General features: G+C 35.3%; 1 protein-coding gene across 1 annotated transcript in view; it reads right to left on the bottom strand.

The window, feature by feature from the left end:
• Positions 1 to 11,845: 11,845 nt before the first annotated feature.
• LOC111060182 (E3 ubiquitin-protein ligase MIB2) overlaps positions 11,846 to 21,992 on the bottom strand; it is a 66,308-nt gene continuing 56,161 nt past the window's right edge. Inside the window, exons 16-17 of the mRNA XM_039425287.1 lie at positions 18,457 to 18,707; positions 11,846 to 12,520 (exon numbers count right to left, since the gene is read on the bottom strand). Coding sequence (XP_039281221.1) covers positions 12,291 to 12,520; positions 18,457 to 18,707 — 481 coding nt within the window. The 3' untranslated portion in view covers positions 11,846 to 12,290. The remainder of the gene's footprint in view (positions 12,521 to 18,456; positions 18,708 to 21,992) is intronic.

Raw genomic sequence — 21,992 nt, forward strand, 5'->3', positions numbered from 1 at the left:
GGTAAAACTGTACGCAAATATGTTGGGATATTCTGGTAGATAATATGGATAAGATGGTGGGGGTTGGATGCTGATGCAGATCTATTGATAGAGGGGACAGTTATGCCGACATAATATATAGCTGGATAGTCTATATCTAGTTGGATAAACATGGTTCACAGGTTGCAACATATTGAAATTTCTTTTAAAACCAAACAAAATCAGGTTTTTGATAAAAAGTTGTCTCAGGTCCAGCACTTTAAATGAATTGAACAACGCTTCTGTGGGGTAACGGATCGGAACACAAAGCATTTATAAGCATTTGAAGATAAATAATTTTTCTGATCTGAGAGTAGAGGTAAGATTTAATGTTTCAGTGAATAAGTCACCCTGTATTGTAGCGAAACGTCTCATATTAGAGCACAACACTTGTTAGGTCAACCTCTCTATCCATAGCACGAATATCAACAAATCTGGGAGATTTTCATTTTTTATGAAATCCATAAATAATTTTCCATGAAATAAATAATAATAATAATTATTATTCTTTATATAAAAATAATAATTAAATAAAAAATTATTCATAAATTTATTCCATGAAACCCTTTTATTTTACTGTTTAAAACCCATGCACAAACTTTGTGACCTTATGCTCTTTGATGCAAGGAACACGAATCTGGAATCCGAAATTTCCGTTTGAAATTTTGCAATTTTTTTGTTTGAAGCTGCATAACTCACTCTGTATAGTAGCTGGGGATGCCAAATTAGGCTCCGTCATTTCTCAGGTGAAGCTTCATCTATGGTGCAAATTTAAGCCAAATCTGAGATACGTTTTTTTCAACTTACTGTTTAAAACGCACGATGGTTAGTCCATGATTTTTCTCATTTTTTTGTGAAAAATGGAAATCGCTCAAACTTCGTGATCTTATGGTCTTTGATGCGAGAAATACGAATCTGGAATCATATTTGCAAAATTACTTACCGTTCAGGAGATATGACCAAATTTCAGCCAAATCTGAGATACTCTTTGTTCCAGTTTGTTTCACGATGGTTAGTCCATGATTACCATCAATTTTTTGTGAAAAATAAAAATCGCTCAACCTTCGTGACCTTATGCTCTTTTATGCGAGAAACACGAATCTGGAATCAGATGTGCAATAGTTCCTCACCGTTCAGAAGATATATCAGCCAAATCTGAGATACTTTTCGTCTCAGTGTGGTTCACGATGGTTATAGTCCGTCCATGGAATCCATCAATTTTTTGTGAAAAATGAAAATTGCTCAAACTTCGTGACCTCATGCTCTTTGATGCAAGGAACACGATTCTGGAATCCGATTTGCAAAATTCCTCACCGTTCATTAGATATGGCTGTTTGAAATTTTTGTTTGAAGCTGCATAACACACCCTGTATGGTAGCTGGGGGTGCCAAATTTGGCTCCGTCATTTTTCAGGTAAAGCTTCGTCTATGGTGCGAATTTATGCCAAATCTGAGATAATTCTTTCAACTTACTGTTCCAAAACGCACGATGTTTGCCATGATGTTTCTCATTTTTTGTGGAAAATGAAAATCGCTCAAACTTCGTGACGTTTTACTCTTTGATGCGGAGAACACGAATCTGGAATCCGATTGACAAATTTCCGTACCGTTCATTAGACATTGCTATTTGAAATTTTAAAATTTAATGTTCAAAGCTCCTTCTTCTTCTTCCTCTTCTTCTACTTCTTCTTCACGATTGTTAATCCAAGGAATCCATCAATTATTTGTGAAAAAAAATTGCTCAAACTTCGTGATTTTATGGTCTTTGATTCGAGAAATACAAATCTGGTATAATATTTGCAAAATTACTTACCGTTCAGGAGATATGGAACATATTCACAATGAATACGGTATAAATATTCATTTGTACTCAATTTTTGTAAAGATTTGCCAACTTTATCAATTCTATTCCGAATTTATTAGGCTTAGTTAGATCGATGTATATTTATTATTTATTTATTGCTACTGTGACAATTTCGCATCATATTTGAGACTCTAATCGTTTACAACCTCTATTTATTTCTCGATCTCAAAAATAATAATTCAGAAGTTGACTGCTATTTCATTGCTTTGGATAAGAATGTAACTTTCTTGCATTGGAATTTTATTTTCAATAAATCTTATTTTTCCAGAAATCTTTTCTTTCTTTCTTTCTTTATCCGGCGCTACAGCCCTAGGTGAGCCCTGGCCTCCCCCATAACACGCCTCCATTCCTCTCTGTTCATTGCTCTTTCTTTCCATCCTCTCACTTGGTCCACCCACCTGTTCCTTGGCCTACCTTTTTCTTCGTCTGTTTCCAGAATTCAAATGACGTAAATTATCTTGGAAACTCCGAAAGGATGGTCAGATTTGTTTGATTTTGGTACCAATTTAAAGTCTTACATTTGATGAAATTGAAAATAAAAACACATTATCAACTGAACTAAACACATATAGTATTTAATGTATGTAAGCAATAATCGGTATAATGCCTCAGTTACCACTTGCTATGTTTTAACTTCCTGTTAAAATTCTAAAATACAAATGAGCTCAGTAGTAACATAAATCATGAGAAATTTGAATTTCCCACTCAAATAGTATAAATCATGAGAAATTTGAATTTCCCGCTCAAATAGTATAAATCATGAGAAATTTTAATTTCCCGCTCAAATATTATAAATCATGAGAAATTTGAATTTCCTGCTAATCATGAGAAATTTGAATTTCCCGCTCAAATAGTATAAATCATGAGAAATTTTAATTTCCCGCTCAAATATTATAAATCATGAGAAATTTGAATTTCCTGCTAATCATGAGAAATTGGAATTTCCCGTTCAAATAGTATAAATCATGAGAAATTTGAATTTACCGCTAATCATGAGAAATTTGAATTTCCCGCTAATCATGAGAAATTTGAATTTCCCACTCAAATAGTAGCTCATTTGCATATTAGAAATGACCAGATTTCTACCAGGGCATCAGAAACATGCAAGAGGTACACAAAGTAGATCAGTGTTGCGGGTTGCCTATGCTTGCGTTGGAAGGCGTTGAAAAACCTGCTACCTCTTCAAGTGTTCTGACTCCCTGGTACAGAATTAAAACTAACTAAAATACTACCAGGGCAACAGAAACATGTAAGAGGTACTGACTGATTTGAGCGGGAAATTCAAATTTCTCAGAATTTTTGTGACTACTGAGCTCATTTGTATTGGATGAGAATTAGAACAGCGCAGCAGAAAAAAGCAACAGGTAACGGATTCATTTTTCATGAATCCAAAAATTGATTTAAATCGCTAAAACTCTCAGCAATGATATAATATTTGACGAGAGAAACAATATAATGTCATCACATTGGCGAAATTCCTTACCGTTCATTAGATATGGCCGTTTGAAAATTTGCAAATTTCATGTTTGAAGCCGCATAACTCATTCTGTATAGCTGGGAATGCCAAATTTGGCTCCGACATTTCTCAGTTAAAGCTTCATATCTATGGTGCAAATTTCAGCCGAATCCGAGATACTTCTTCTCTCACTGTTTGCACGATGTTTGTCCATGGATTTTGTCATTGATTTGTGATAAATAAAAATCGCTCAAACTTCGTGATCTTATGTTCTTTGATGCGAGAAACACGAATCTGCAGCTTCATAACTCATTCTGTATATAAGCTGGGGGTGCCAAATTTGGCTCCGACATTTCTCAAGTCAAGCTTTATCTATGGTGCAAATCTCAGCCAGAGATTTTAGAGATACGGTAGTCCATAGATTACATCATTTTTTTGTGAAAAATAAAAATCGCTCAAACTTTGTGATCTTTTGGTTTTTGATGCGAGAAACACGAATCTGGAATAATATTTGCAAAATTCATTACAGTTAATATTAGATATGGCTATTTGAAATTTTGAAAATTTTAAAATTTAATATTCAAAGCTCCTTCTCCTTCTTTTTCTTCCTCCTCTTCTTCTCCTTTTTATCCACGATGGTTAATCCATGGATTTCATCAATTTTTTGTTGAAAATAATAATCGCTCAAACTTTGAGATCTTATGGTATTCAATGCGAGAAACACGAATCTGGAATCAGATTTGCAATATTCCTCACCGTTCAGAAGATATTTCAGCCAAATATGAGATACTTCTTCTCTCACTGAGAATCACGATGGTTAGTGATGGATTTCATCAATTTTTTGTGAAAAATAAAAATCGCTCAAACTTCGTGATCTTATGGTCTTTGATGCGAGAAACACGAATCTGGAATCATAATTGCGAAATTCCTTACCGTTCAGGAGATATGACCATTTGAAAATTAAAAAATTCTATGTTTGCAGATTCATAACTCACCCTGTATAGAAGTAGCTGGGGGTGCCAAATTTGGCTCTGACATTTCTCAGGTCGAGCTTTAGTGAAAATTTAAGCCAAATCTGTGATACTTTTTGTTTCAGTGTGTTCCACGATGGTCCATGATTACCATTAATTTTTTTGTGAAAAATAGAAATCGCTCAAACTTCGTGATCTTATGGTCTTTGATGCGAAAATACGAATCTGGAATAGTATTTGCAAAATTACTTACCGTTCAGGAGCTATGACCAAATTTCGGCCAAATCTGAGATACTTTTTGTTTTAGTGTGTTTCACGATGGTTAGTCCATGATTACCATCAATAGAAATCGCTCAATCTTCGTGACCTTATGTTCTTTGATGCGAGGATCTGGAATCCGATTTGCAAAATTCCTTACCGTTCATTAGATATGGCCGTTTGAAAATTTGCAAATTTCATGTTTGAAGCTGCATAACTCACCCTGAATGGTAGCTGGGGGTGCTAAATTAGGCTCCGACATTTCTCAGGTAAAGCTTCATCCATGGTGCAAATTACAGTCAAATATGAGATACGTTTTTTTCAACTTACTGTTTCAAAACGCATGATGGTTAGTCCATGATTTCTCTCATTTTTTTGTGAAAAATAAAAATCGCTCAAACTTCGTAACCTTATGCTCTGATACGAGGAGCACGAATCTGGAATCCGATTTGCAAAATTCCTTACCGTTCATTGGATATGGCAGTTTGAAAATTTACAATTTTTATGTTTGAAGCTGCATAACACACCCTGTATGGTAGCTGGGGGTGCTAAATTAGGCTCCGACATTTCTCAGGTAAAGCTTCATCCATGGTGCAAATTTCAGTCAAATCTGAGATACGTTTTTTTCAACTTACTGTTTCAAAACGCATGATGGTTAGTCCATGATTTCTCTCATTTTTTGTGAAAAATAAAAATCGCTCAAACTTCGTAACCTTATGCTCTGATACGAGGAGCACGAATCTGGAATCCGATTTGCAAAATTCCTTACCGTTCATTGGATATGGCAGTTTGAAAATTTACAATTTTTATGTTTGAAGCTGCATAACACACCCTGTATGGTAGCTGGGGGTGCTAAATTAGGCTCCGACATTTCTCAGGTAAAGCTTCATCCATGGTGCAAATTTCAGTCAAATATGAGATACGTTTTTTTCAACTTAGGCTACTGTTTCAAAACGCACGATGTTTATTTAGTCCATGATTTTTCTCATTTTTTGTGAAAAATAAAAATAGCTCAAACTTCGTAACCTTATGCTCTTTGATACGAGAAACACGAATCTGGAATCCGATTTGCAAAATTCCTTACCGTTCATTAGATATGGCCGTTTGAATTTTTGCAAATTTTATGTTTCAGTGAATAACTCACCCTGTATTGTTGCGAGCACATCGCAAGCTACAGTACACAATCTGTTCTGGGTCATAACTAGAAAATCTATGGTGTGGAAATGAAAAATGCCAAATTATTGAAAATTTCACACTCAATGTCCGTTTATTTGAAAACATACATGGGTCGAAGCTCTCGTATTACAGTCACTGCAATAAAACGCTCAGTCTGTTTGCAAATAAGTTATCGATTGGTAATAAAAATAATATATCATACTCTTAGGCTAGGTTTATATTACTAAACAACACTCTCTTAGTGAATTTAGATAAATATACAAGGAGACTCAACTCTTTACAGTTTTCATTGAATTAATAATTTAGTTGATTTTCAAGTTAGTCTGCAGAATAAATTCTCCTAAACATGTAGTTGACTGGTCTAAAACTAGTTGAAACCCAAGTTAACTCGTTTAAGGTCTACTAGGCAACAAGTCAACAGTACAATAAATTATCGTGGACAAATAGTAAGTAGTAGAAAACTAAGTTAACTAGACTTGGTGATCACAACTTTACATAACTTGAAACATCTTGGTGATAAGCTTGGACAATTAAAGCGAAATTAAATGATCAAAAAACCAAGCCCCAGACAGGATTCGAACCCACGACCAGGCAGCGATAGCAGAATGAAGGCTATACTAGCCAGCATTTTTTAGATTTAATGTCCAACCCCTCACTTCACTTAATTGTATCGTTTTGAATAAAAATTGTTCCTCCTTCATTGTACGTTTAGCTGCTCCTATGATCACATTAATAATAGCTGTTAAGTATCAATCAGTGATTTGTAACAATGAAATTGGGTATATCATACAGATGACTGTAATATATCCAAAACGAGAAGGCCACTGTTTTACATTGGTTGAAATGGTAGCCACGGACCTTCTCGTCGTGTGTAACCTATCTTACAGTCAGCTGTTCGGCAGTAGAGTATAATGGCGGATGTCCACATACGTGTCCGGTTCAGTGAAAATATTATTCTCATGTGTTCTAGTGGGACTATTCATACTCGCTCAGCCGGGCTGAGTGGGAATAGTCCCGTTAGAACTCATAGGAATTAAAATATTTTCACTGTACCGGTCACTGACTCTCATACTGACATACAGAGTGGTGCCGAGGAAACGCATGTTTTTCGAACCGCTGGTACTTGGCGACGGGAGCGGGCTACACTGTGACTGCATATTCATTGTTCACTAGCGGTTCGAAAAACATGCGTTTCCTCTGCACCACACTGTACAAATGAACCCGCTTTTACCTTTACAAGCCTTTTGAAAGTTACAGCCTCCTTATTCTCTATCAAAACTAAAACATTGTTTCTCTGAAACTTAAAAAACTCTTCAAAATATATAATTCTTAATAGTAATAGTAATTATATTAATAATTTTACACTTGAAAATCTATGGTAACAAAGAAGTGGAAACTTTAGAAAGAAATAAAATATATCGCTGAGTTGGAGATCATTTACACAAAGACAGGTTGCATGGTTAAAACAAACGAAAATTAATGACTATAAACCATCCAGACAAACAACGCCATACAAATTTCAAAGACTAGTGACGTTGTATTGGAGAAAAGAAGTTGAAAGTATAATTGGAGAAAAACAAAGTCTACTGATCCATAACTAGTTGATTAACCAGTAACTAATTGTTAACTAGTCGATTAACAAGTTAACTTAGAGTCCAGGTTTCTACAGTAGTTGAACCCGTTAACTAGTCGAAACCACGAACATAGTTAAAAAACAAAACATGAATACTTTAGTAGGTAATTTCTCAAGCAACCTGTTTATGTGAATGCTACCAATACAAAATTGCACAACTTAAATACAAGAAATCAAATCAATTTTACAAAACCTAAATTATTTCATATTGAACCTGCATGTTACAATAGAAGCCGTTTAAAACAAAAAACACACGTTCAAACAACGAGAAGTTTACGGAACAGAATCAATAGTAGAAATCAGCTTCAACAACATTCAGCATTTTTGAATGAGTTCTGTTAATATTTTAAATTGATAATCAATATCTCCCTATAAGATATTTTTGACATGTAACCTTTCTAATAAAACAGATTTTTCTTTTGTCTAGTTCTATACATATTATTCAGGTTTCAACCTCCATTCAATGATGATTATTCAAGAGCCTTCTACAACGAAATAATTTTTAAATTTTGAATCAGATTCTAGTAATGACAATGATAATAGTAATCATTCATTAAATCCTATAATAACATTTTCATCAAGCTCAATTTAGTAAAAATAACATGAAATAGAATTGGAGAATATTATTCCTGATTTCTACCGAAATTATTTTCCCAAGAAACTTCTCATTGATTGATAGTATTGCTGCAAAAATATTCATAAGACAACCATGCAGTTTCTACATGGTTCTTTTATTGCGTTACAAAGAAAAGAATAAATCACAATTGAAGAATATTTGTTATAATGTTACACTAGGGTAGTAAGTCTAGTTACCACAAATCGATTTTTGTATGTACAACTTTTTGTCATCATTATAAATTCTATTAGTTCTAACAGATAATGTTTATTAAGTTCCGTTCAATCTGGTAGAATTCATAAGGACGGCAAAAAATCGAACGCCCGAGAATCGATGTCTGTGTAACTGGCCTAAGAAATCATCGGTGTTTATACACTAATCGCATACTGTGAACGGTTTGGTTTTCTGACCACTAACGTAACGTTTCACATGTCCGATACGACAATCCCAAAACCTCTAAATGCCCGGTTGCAGAGTCGTTACATAAAATCAAACATAGCTATGTGAGACATAGTTTAAAATCACTGACATAAATGGTTGGTCGTTGCACAGTCGTTTGCCGAAGCCCGTTTAGCTATATCTCGAATTAGCATCATCACACATAGGTCACACTGCAGCTCTAATCACTTTTTTCCGTACATGCTTCTATCCAACCAATGTCTTGGCATCGGGCAAAGTTTTAATCGACATCATTGTGAACATACCTAAAAGACCTCACATAAAATTGACAAACCATATGGTGAGATTTCTCACCATATTTATTTGGTGCAATAGCGATTTGTATCTTATAAGAACATAGGGAGAGAAAAATAATTTACTTATATACAGATGGTTTTTCGTAAACATCGTTCAAAAAAAGCTATCACAACCTCTAAAATGCATGTGGTGGGAGTAGATATTGGATTTAACAGCACGACTTCGGGCCCATAACTAAAATGACCGTTTTTAGCGATTGGAGACATAAATATGCTCTATTTGACGACTCTGCAACGAAATCATGTGTCTAATTGGGCGTTTTTGGCTTTATGGGAGCTATAGTTTACTTGGACATCTGTGCAACGAAAAGTGGAGTTATGGCTTCATAAATAAGTTAAATGTCTGATTTTAATGCCTGGCTCTGAAACCGGCCATAAGATAGACATTTTTCGCCTATAATAGAAACCAGGGAGTTTTCTGCAGTAAGCAGAACGGTAACCTTGGAGAAGGGAAATAACAACAATTAAGAAGGGAATTTCATAACAGTGAAATTGAAAGCACAACATTGAAGAAATTGAAAGCTTTCAACTCTCCTCCTAATTTTATATAAAATGCACCAAGGATGCAATTAAAAATAATTAATAGATGCAACACCTACAGCAAATAGGAAAGTTTTAGCTGTTGGAGTGAATGAACTCAGCTCTTTAGCCTTGTTTTCACTAGTAGAGTTGGTGTTCGAGTAATTGGCATACTAACTCTACCGAGCTAACTCTACTCTACTTACTTGGCCGAGAAACTGTTTCCACTACAATTGAGAATATAGTAGGTAAAGTGTATTGTCTAGTGAACAGAACTAACCTTAAAATGGCAATACGGAACATTCATTCAGAGTTAAGTGTAAGAGAGGGCCGACTGCGCCCTAACTTCGCCCTCCCAGGTCAAAAAAATAAAGGCAGTTATTCTATTCTATTCATTATCGCCGTTCAGCAACAAAAGTTTTACAAAAAGCATTGATATATGCGGCTGATATTTTGCTTGCAGAGGCTACAGCTATTGACGAAGAAAATCAAATTAAGAAACAATTAAGGCACGACTACTCTACTAGCTCGAAACTGTTTCCATTAGCATAGTATTGGTAGAGTAGAGTGAGAAGCGGTGGTGGGGAAGGCAAGAGGCAGGATGGAGATAGTACTATCCCACTCTTCTATACTAAAAACTAGTACTCTACCATGAACGTTTTCATTGGCAAGATAGTTAGTACTCTACCACTAGCTCTACTAATGAAAACCAGGCTTTTATGAGTATGTTGTTAACAATTCCTTAAATATTACGCCTTTTTTGCGTGTACTGATTCTTGTTAGAAATGTTCTGACTTCTGAGTGTACACTTTGAAATTGTAATTTATCTTCGGATATATGGTGACATGTCAAATACTACCAAGCATTGCTTAATTTTGTAGTGTTTTTTTTTGAAGAAAAAACTTAACTACACTAAACTAACGTTCAGGTTTTAAACTGTACAGACATATCGGACATAAGAAACGTTACGTTAGTGGCCAACCTTATACAACTCCCAGGAACTGTTCTAAACACTGCACTGTTCTTCAATAGAAGTTGACCTCGATAATTCGTTTTTCCACACTAGCCGCACAATACGATTGTTAATACATTAATGGCATCGTTGAACGGCCTGAATTATACAACTTGAAGTAGCTACGTTCTTTATAAACCCAATAAAATCTTTTACTACACTAGAACGGTCCGAGTTTTCGAAAACTTGAAGTAACTTCAGCGTGTGAACAGTTTCAATGCAATCAACAATTTTTCTTACCATACTAGTCACACTGTATGAACTGTCTCAATAGATATTAATACACTCGATAAATAACTATTTTCACAAAATTCCCATCAAGTAAACGGTCACCAAAGCATCTTAGCACCTTAGTTATACAATTTAAAGTAACCGCAACGTGTAAATTGTCTCAATACACTCAATCATCAATTTAACACACTAGTAAACGTGTAAAAGGCTTGAGTTACCACCTGAGTTATACAATATTGAAAGTAACTACAGCGTGTAAACTGTCTCAATACACTCGGTGATTAATTTAACACACTAGTAAACAAGAGAACGGCTTGAGTTGCACAGATTGTAATTAACTGCAGCGTGTAAACGGTCTCCATAGATGACAATACACTAGATGGCTTTGTTTTTCTCACTAGTCGCAGAATATTAGGTAGGCTATGTCGCACAATAAGAATATTAATTTTCAATACACTCGAAACTACAGTCCGTACAAAATAACTTTTGACTTGGGTGGGACATGCGCAGCAGAGAAAGCATACAGCGGGAGGGATAAAGAGGCGCTATGTTACCGTTCTGAACCGGCCAGCGTTCTCCAATTCCTAGTGACTGTTCATGTGCTCATGCTACACATGCGAAGTTTCCTGTCTGAAAGCTGTTAGACGACTGACTCTAATCGACAGATTGACAACTGCGCTTCTACCTATGACTCTATTAATCACTGTGTATTAATACTATTATTGCTCAATTTATTATTTTTTAGAAAGAATTGATTGTAATGCATTGCATTTGTATTTATAGTTGAATTTAATTAATTTGAATTTTTTGTAGTTACTATACCCTGTGTATGTATTATATTCTATAATATGTTGTATTATTTTATGGAAATAAATAAATTCAATTCATCTGTACATTGTGGAAATAGATTTGAATTTGAATTGGCTGATCTCCCTCAATTTTTCTCTGCGCCGTATTCCTCCAAGTCAGAAGTAATTATGTACAGACTATAGTGGCACCATGTGAACGGTATCACCATAGAGAAACAATAGCGTAAGTTGATATCCCATGGTATAGGACGTTTATGTCGCAACTTTTACTGTTATCTCAAGCCGATTACTGTTGATTATTGTCGAATTTTACTGTTTTGTTGGGGTGAGAGTGTATGAACGGCACAATATGAGAGACTACCAGTGTCACACAGCTGCATAGGAAAGAACTACGTGAACTATCGGCTTGAGCCGGCGTTTATGTCGCAACTTTTACTGTTATCTCAAGCCGATAGTCCTCATAGTTCTTTCCCGTGAAGCTGTGTGAAGCTCGTAGTCTCTGTCATACTGTGCCGTTCATACACTCTCACCCCGACAAAACAGTAAAAATAGACAATAATCGACAGTAATCGGTTTGAGATAACAGTAAAAGTTGCAACATAAACGCCCTATACCATGGGATATCTACTTACGCTATTGTTTCTCTATGGTATCACTTAATAGATGTTGATATTCTTGATGATCCCTTGCGACTGTAGTGGCACCGTGTAAACGAGGATTCAATAGATGTAGATATGCTTGAGGATCACTTGCGACTGTAGTGGCACCGTGTAAACGAGGATTCAATAGATGTAGATATGCTTGATGATCCCTTGCGACTCTAGTGGCACCGTGTAAACGAGGATTCAATAGATGTAGATATGCTTGATGATCCCTTGCGACTCTAGTGGCACCGTGTAAACGAAGATTCAATAGATGTAGATACGCTTGGTAATCCCTTGCGACTCTAGTGGCACCGTGTAAACGGTCTCACTCAATAGATGTTGATGCGCTTTGTGATTTCCTTGCGACACATGTGGCAAGTCTGCAACGTTTGCGAGCATTTGTCGCAGGCGACATGACCGCACAGGAAGACAGTGTTGCGTTTTCGCTCCATACAGATGGGACAGCTGATGCTCTCCTCAATCTCCACCATTTTGCTCTCCAAATAGCGGATGCGCTCCTGGTTGGGCTGTTTCGATTTCAACGCCACCACTCGTCCGTCTAAAACATTTATTCATAAAAAATAATAAATTAATTTTATTGTGAGGAAGCCAAGAAAACATAAGACAAGTCAGCACATTCAATGAATAATTACAACATTTTGTGGATTTGTGCTTAGAGAAAAGATAGCATAAGGTGCGTACAGATATACGCTCCGCGAACATGAGCAATTCACTTTTAATCAGCTGACTATATCTGTATTTTTACAGAAACGGTATAAGATATAGATATAAAAAGCTTGGCATCAGCTGATTAAAAGCGAATTGCTCATGGTCGCGGCGCATATATCTGTATACCATAGTATAGGTCATTTACAGATGGAAATTACTGAGATATTACAATTATTCAAATGCTAATGAATAATTAACTAGTAGTTCTGTGAACAGTAGACCTCGCGCATTATTCTCATCCACAAGTACCTGATTGGTTCAGTTCAAAGTCACTGATCAATTCTATCGGTTTTTTTTTACGTTCAGTAAAAAAACTAATCACAGATTAGTGATCACAGATGAACCACAGAATGAAAAGTCGGCTAGTATCTTGACGCAATAATCCGCCATCTTGAAAGAAAGTGTAGCATTGTAATACAGCAGTAGTTTTAATTTCTAACAAGATGATGCAGTCATGTGTCGTGGTCTTGGTGCACTGAAATCTTGGTTAGATTGATACCTTCCATTTTGTGTGTATTCTGTGGCTGAACGGTTGCTCATGAGTCATGACTGACAGATGTTTCCCCTTTTGATTATATTTTGTAAACAAAACTAGAACTTAACCTATTTCATTGTAATCAATTAAAATGGAAAATCATCAGGTGATTGGAGTAGTTTTAAATGCTTTGTGAAATATTTAAAATGTTATTGAATTTATATGTAATCATGCATTTCTCTGCTCCCAAATACATTATAATGGAGTCCATCATTTGTAAACAACCTCATATTCAGCCATGTCTGTTTACGTTCAGCTACTCTATTTACGTTCTTTTCCATCGGTGGAAAAGTACGATTAACTGATCAGTGAACGAACCGGATATGACGAATTTTTTTTCTTCAGTTAGACCAAAGACCTTGAAGAGGTATAAACGCACAATACCTTTGCCTTCCCAATGCTAGCTCTTACTTGAAATTAAAGGTTCCATTGAGGTATTTTAGCGCAAGATATTATATAATATATATTTTTTGTAATATTATAGATCACAAAAGTCTTCGGGGTGAATTACAGCATTTGGATTTTCGTTTAATAATTATTATTAGGTCGCTTATGTTCCAAAGTTCAAGCCGATTTTCGTCAACTCAAGCCGATTACTGACTACTTCTATCTATTACTGCTGTTTTTTGGGGTGAGAGTGTAAGAACGGCACAGTATGAGAGACTACCAACATCACGTAGCTTCATGAAAAAGAACTACTAGGATTATTGGCTTGAGTTAATATTGAAATACAAAACATGAACGCCCTATACCATGGGATATCTTCTCTCTATGATTTGTAAGATTTCAAATTTATACATTGAACATTAAGTATACAGTAATTGTTACACAATACAGTATTCCTAAAGCAAACAGTTGAATCTCAACTTTGCCAACATATAATTTGATCCAACCTCAATATAAATTACTCATTGGTAGAACTGAGTAGAACCGCGATATTCAATTTATAAGACATAAATTTTCCAAGTAGATCTATACTAATAAATAAATGCTATAGGAATATAAAGTGCTCATTCTTTTCTCATACTAACTAAAGTGTGTTCTACGTTATAATTTTTTTTTATTATTATTAATTATTTTACAAAGGCGACTTTCTAGAAGTATTTTAAGCCTAGGTGATGATGATGATGGGATGAATAATAATACAATGAAGGTAGAGTTATGAATGAATAAAAATGATAGGTTATGCTATCCACTTGAATTGATTTGAGTCCACTTTTCAGTCCAGAAATAAATAAACTAGAAATTTTGAATTTGATTTGATTAAAAACCGAATATAATAGAATGATTACATTCAATAAACTCTCAGAACTTGAAAATATTGAGTTATTAAGAAAAATTTGAACTAGAAATAAAACACAAACTAATTCACTGAAAGCAGTATTTGATTAACATTGGTGTTGCTGTCCTTGTCTGACATTCGACAGAGCAGACAGCGGCATCCCTTTCTAGCTTTGTAACCTTGCCTGATTGTTTCTGCAACATGTAGGGATATAATTAATTACCTGAATATATAATCTCAATTATGAAGCGATTCATTTGTGTTTTATAGTTGAATGTTTGTACCTACTTTGTGGAAATAAATTTGAATTATGAAAATGCATTATAACGTGGACCTCACTGTAATGAGTTAGTGAATCTCGATATTAATTACTCAGCGGCAAAACCAAGACCGCGATACGTCAACCCTGAAGACATTTTTTTCAATTTGAATTATAAAAACTTACTAAATGTACTGCCTAGTAAATAAAATAGAGTAATACACTGAGTGCCGATTGCACAGATCCAGTTTAAACGGTATTTCATTTTAATGTGGATTAAATCTAAATCAAGCCTGTTATAATAATGTGGTTCAATTTGAGTTTAAGCCAACATCTGATTGAATTCAGTTCAATCATCCACTGTACAAACGACTCTTAAGGTGCAATTGCTTAGAGGCGTTTCGCCGTAAATGCGCAACATATAAACATTTAAACATTAATGCGCGGTTTCACCAACCTCAATCAAATATAGCCTAGCCATGGTCAATATTAGACCATAGTCAAAATTTGATCACTCGTTCAAACATACAACTGTTCCAGTTCCACCAACCTCGGGATTCATCAAAACTCCGTCGATCAAATTTGAACATGGTCAACTCTTGTAGCTGTACTTTTCTGAAGTTGGCCAACATGTTTGCTGGCTTGCTATTGGCTACATCTGATTTTTATGGATAGAAATTACTGAGATATTGCAATTTTTCAAATGTTAATGAATTAATAATTATTATTAAACGAGAATCCAAATTTAATTCTGTAATATAGTGAATATAGTAACACCCCATGATACTCAATATCAGTTTCGCTGCTCATATTCAGAGGGAAATTTGCGCTGAATACTCTTTTTACTTTACCGTCAGGCCGTCAAAAATTCATATTACTGTACTTTTTTTGTAATTAATGTACTAATTTTTCTTCATATTCATTATTTCGGGGCAGGCCCCCTGGGCCATCTTCTGGGCCATCTTTTTATATACCCCCCTGGCACAGACGTTTTGTATAATCACACATCTACATTAATTTATAATAATATTTCAAATATGAATTGAATACTTTCGTACAAAGAATTTACAAATCACCATCATTTTTGAAAATTTTTTCATGAACAAAAGAACATTCCAATTCTAATGAGATACATTGGTTGATGTAAGGATTGAATAGCATAGGCCTACTGTGCAATAGAAGAGTAAAGCAAATCTTTTTCAAAATCTTCCTTTATTTTCTATACTATAATAATTTACTAATAATTAAAAGATTCCGAGAACAAACCTAATAAATAACTTACTACAACTAATTCAATCGCACTAAAAACTTTGAAGTTTTTCATTGCGTCAAAAACATATGGTAACCTACAAACAAGCAAGAAAATTGATCGAGCCAGTCTTTTAACCGTGTTCAAATAATTTGATCGCCCGTTCGGCGGCAGTCAAAATTAACCATTGGTTTGACCGTGGTTAAACGTAACTGGGTTGGTGGAACGAATTATTTCTTATTTGACCAGCTGATAGACTTTAACCATGTTCAAATGCCTTGACCAAACGGGGCATAAGAGAAATGCCAAACAGTCGACTTGAATCTTAGACCTCACTTCGCTCGGTCAATAATAATACTGAGGGTGATGCGGCTTGTGCGTGGGCAATGAGTTAGATGGATGATGATGAGAAAAGACGACTACTTCTTGGGTAGTCGGGACCGAAGTCCTATCGTCTCCTCCGAAAGACGGGGTGGCCGTATCTATGTGATTATGCTGTGGTCAAAAACTTTTGCCCTGGTCGAGATTCGAACTCGGGTTCTCTTGATTATTAGACCGGCGCATTATCACTTACTCCAACGAGCCAACCAAGATATGAATAGTAAAAGCAATATAATCAAATCAAATCAAACACTTAGTGCCGGTTGCACAGCAGCCGGTTATATTTTAACCGTGATTAATTCCTCGAGAACCAATCAGAGAAGCCGTCTTATCAGAAAGGCCTTCTATGATTGGTTCTCGTGGAATTAATCACGGTTAAAATTTAACCGGCTGCTGTGCAACCGGGCCTTATTGTCAGAAACACTTTCACGTTTTTAAAATATCGTCAAACAAGCATTTACACCAATCAACATGTCTAAAGTCATAAAACACTTTTAATTATAGGTAAGTATTGAAGGCGTGCTACTTAACAAATATTGTATTATATAGTAGCCAACACTTCTCATTCTTCTGTCGCCATCAACGTTAAAACAACATAAAAATCCAACGATTAATTGAATCTAATATAAGTTATGTGCTCTAGCCGTGACGACCGAAACGACGCGTCTCCCACTAATGCTTAGGCCTACAGCTGCGCGTCTCGACACGCCTCTAAAGGTGCGTACAGATATACGCGCCTCGAACACGCAGAGCAGAGCGAAAGTCCGTACGCACCTTGAGGAATTGAACCTTTAGGGTCATTTGCACAGTCAAAACTTAAAAGGAATTCAATCAGCTGGTGGCTTAAATTCAAATTTTTAAATTATTAATACAGTATTTTTCAGTTATCGGTGGTGATTTAGTGGAGTATTCTTATTTCATTTGGGTTTCAACTTTTCTAAATTCTAAATTCCTAGTTTATGAATATTTTGGACTCAAAATTGGAAAAAATCATGGAGTGTAAACATACTCTATTTTTGGACAATTTCTAACTAAATTTGGTAAAGGAACAGTTATGGGCTTTAAGCCTGTTGTTTCTTTCCCAATCATTCATAGATGAGAATGATATTGTATGTATAATAAATAAATAGAATGAAACACATTATTTCGAACGAGACTTGATATGGATTTAATTCAGTTTGAACTAAAACTGTGCAAACGGCACCAAGTGTCAACTTGTCGCTAAAAAATATTCAAATAAGCAAAATTAGTCGAAAAAATGCCTTCTCAATTGAATGGAAAAGACTGTGAAATTGTCAAAAACCACAGATTTATTGATACTTAGAAAGACCGGTTTTGGTTATTACACCATTGTCAATCTCTGATAAACTCCTGTAAATTCTCTGTTTATCTCAAAGAAATTGTCAAAAACCACAGATTTATTGATACTTAGAAAGACCGGTTTTGGTTATTAAACCATTGTCAATCTCTGATAAAATCCTGTAAACTCTCTGTTTATCTCAGAGAAATTGTCAAAAACCACAGATTTATTGATACTTAGAAAGACCGGTTTTGGTTATTACACCATTGTCAATCTCTGATAAACTCCTGTTTATCAGAGATGATTGACAATGGTGTAATAACCAAAACCGGTCTTTCTAAGTATCAATAAATCTGTGGTTTTTGACAATTTCTCAGTCTTTTCCATTCAATATGAATAATTACCACAATATCAACTTCTCAACTACACAAAAAGCCTTCTCAATTGGTAGTATCATAGAGATACGATAGCATAAGTAGATATCCCATGGTATAGGGCGTTTATGTTGCAACGTTTACTGTTATCTCAAGCCGATAGTCCACCTAGTTCTTTCCTATGCAGCTGTGTGACGCTGTTAGTCTCTCAAATTGTGCCGTTCATACACTATCACCCCAACAAAACAGTAAAAATTGACAATAATTGACAGTAATCGATCTGAGATAACAGTAAAAGTTGCAACATAAACGCCCTATACCATGGGATATCTACTTACGCTATTGTTTCTCTATGGTAGTATACTCTATCTCGATGTACTACTGACCTTGCGTGATGCGTTTGTCGATGATACGATGACAGAGAAAGCACTTTTTCAGTCGCGAACTGCACTCTTCACACACAATACGATGCTTGCACGGTTCGAGGATGACCAGCGAGTCAAACAGTTCCGAGCAGAACACACACTCGACCGGTTTCGGCTTCTTGCGACCCCCTTCACCCCCACCACACTCATCATCGCCTCCACTCGTCTCCCCCTCAACTGCTGCCGCTGCTGCTGCTTCGTCGGCTGCCAAGCTGCAACACACAAAAACAAAAAAGTTACATAATTCAATAATAATTGTCATTAATCAACTGCTGTCGCACTGCAAACAGAAAAATCTGGTGTGGCGCACTCACACAACTTTCCTTGTCGTTATGAAAATTGATCACCTGACGCTAGTGTTCACGCGCATCCAAGTCAACTATTCAAAGATCTGAGCCAGCTGGTGACAGGAAAATAACGCTGGAGACACACGATGTCTGCTATCTCTTCATAGTGAATGATTTAATAGAATCAATAGTTGCCAACAGTTTGCAATTGAATAATCACATTTTCTTGAATTTCCAGCTTACTTTCAATTGTAGGTGGAAATGTTACTGAACATTAATTAATTGTAGAGATTTTCATGCTCAATCTTTTCCATTTGAGATTTTCTGTTTAAATTGTATCTGAAGCCTGATAATTGGAAATCTAAAATCAAACTTTGCATAGATGGGGTGGCGCTCCTGGAATTTTTACAGATATGAGACTTTTGGCAGTTGATAGAGCTTATCAATGACTATTTTAGGTATAAATTTGATCAAAATCGTTGGAGCAGTTTTCGATCACGGAAAACCCTGTTTTTGACAATAATTTCGTCATTTTAGCCGCCATCTTGAATTGCATTTGATCGAAATTGTTCGAGTCGGATCCTTATAGTGCAAGGACCTTAACTTCCAAATTTCAAGTCATTCCGTTAATTGGGAGATGAGATATCGTGTACACAGACGCACATACACTCCATACACATATACACACACTCACACATACAGACCAATACCCAAAAACCACTTTTTTGGACTCAGGGGACCTTGAAACGTATAGAAATTTGGAAATTTGGGTACCTTAATTTTTTTCGGAAAGCAATACTTTCCTTACCTATGGTAATAGGGCAAGGAAAGTAAAAAGTTGGATAATTCAATAATTGTCATTAATCGACTGCTGTCGCACTGCAAACAGAAAAAAATAGATCAAAATCATCATTGTGAATTATTAATGGATAAATAAAGAATATAAACATCTGATTTTCACGGTAGAGGAATGACTGCCTGTTTCCTGTAAATTGAAATTATTTATTAAAGAAAATTCCAGTTGCTTGTCAAGTCAGTATTGTTGTTCTGTAGGTTGTATTATGTATAATATTATGTACACTGCATTTGTGACTTTATAACGAGCTTATACATTGTGAAATATGTCAGGCAAAATAAAGAATTTGAATTTTAAAATAAGACACTTGTTGAAGAACCCTGACAAAGTCACATGAACTTAACAAGGAGAAAGACAATTATTTCCAGTCTTACTGTTACTGTACAAATATACAGATAATAGATGGAATTAAATAGAGAATGCATTTATTCAAATGCTAATTAATATATAATTATTATTTAACGAAAATCCTAAATAAATGCTGTAAATCACCCCGAAGACTTCTAGAAGTGTGATTTACAGCATTTATTTAGGATTTTCGTTAAATAATAATTATATATTAATTAGCATTTGAATAAATGCATTCTCTATTTAATTCCATCTGTAACTGGTTGGCCGCTATGGCTTCGTATAAAATGAGCGCTGCTATCCAGAGATTGTCAGTTTGGTGTAAGGGTAAGCATTCCTGACTGGCAATTGGGAGGTACCGGGTTCGATTCCCGGGCTGGCAACTAATTTTTGGATAGTAGTTCTCATCGAATTTCCATCTAGCTGTTAACCCTGTTGTCAATGTCTGCAGTAGCAGAAGTCTTCGGGGTGATTTACAGCATTTATTTAAGGATTTTCGTTAAATAATAATTATACAGATAATAAGCTGAATGCATGGGATCTGTACAGCTGAATTGAGGAAATCATATTACTTGTACCATATCAAAATCATTTTATTGCCACAGACAACACTTAACAATTTGTATCGGCCACGATACATATTGAAAAGATACATATCAATTCATAGAGAAAAGATAGCATAACAAGATATCCCATGGTATATGTTTCAAATTTCAATACGATTTTTTGTTAATTCAAGCCGTGTCGACTAGTGTCTATTATTACTGTTTTGGCCAGGTGAGAGTGTCAGGGCCAAGCCACATGAGGCGTTTTTTAGGCGTTTTTTCACTGTCAGCGTGACAGCTGATGCCCGAACGCCAACCCAATCAGCTTCCTATCCTGCCGACTGTGCAAAAACGCCTGAATGAACGCTTCATGTAGCTTGGCCCTGAGAACGGCACAGTATGAGAGACTACCAGCGTCACATAGCTTCACGAAAAAGAACTACTACCACTATCGGCTTGAGTTAACAGTGAAATTTGAAACATAAACGGCCTATACCATGGGATATCCTATTATATTAAGCGAGAAATTTCTGTATATATTTATTGGTTTTTTATATGGTTATTTATGTCCAATGGATCTCGAAAACGGCTCTAACGATTTTCACGAAATTTGGAACATAGTAGGTTTATGATATAAAAATTCGATTGCACTAGGTCTCATCCCTGGGAAAACTCGCTGAAGGACATTAAAAGGATAATTTATCCCTGGGAAAACTCGCTGAAGGACATTAAAAGGATAATTTATCCTTGGAAAAACAGCTGAGACTTTCGTCGTCTCAGACTCATGAGCGAATGCGTCTGTGGAAAATCAAAATATCTCATCCCCGAAATAAACTGACTTATGACTAGCTGTAAAATATAAACACGATCTGAAACATACAGAAGCCTCAAGGGTTTGAAAGGTAAAGTAACTAAACATAACATGGTATATCATTCTAAATTGAAGTATAAGTCAGAATTTTCAAAGTAAATCATTATTTTAGCGTTTTAAATGATTAACGAGTGTTTTTTTTTATTTATTCAATTTGGTTTGTAAACAATCTAAATTGGAACTTTACTGTTTTCAAATGTTTGGACTGGAAATTGGACCTGAATTCAAGTATATGGAACATAACCTACTTTTTGGACTAATTATAGTGTATAAATCAAAATTCGGGGAAGGAACAGTTTTGGGCTTTGCATATTAGTCCTTCCCCAGTCATTTTAAAGAATTGTGTATCATTGTTTATCAATAAATAAATAACGAGCGAAGCTAGTTATTTATTTATTGATAAACAATGATATTTCCCCGATATTAGTAGTTCTGTGAACAGTAGACCTCGCGCTCAGTAAGTTACTACATTGACCTGTTATGTTTTCTCAAAAATTAATAAATAATTATCAACGAAAATCCTAAATAAATGCTGTAAATCACCCCGAAGACTTCTAGAAGTGTGATTTACAGCATTTATTTAGGATTTT

The sequence above is a fragment of the Nilaparvata lugens genome, chromosome 3 (genome assembly GCF_014356525.2).
Source record: "Nilaparvata lugens isolate BPH chromosome 3, ASM1435652v1, whole genome shotgun sequence".
Classification (NCBI taxonomy): Eukaryota; Metazoa; Arthropoda; class Insecta; order Hemiptera; family Delphacidae; genus Nilaparvata; species Nilaparvata lugens.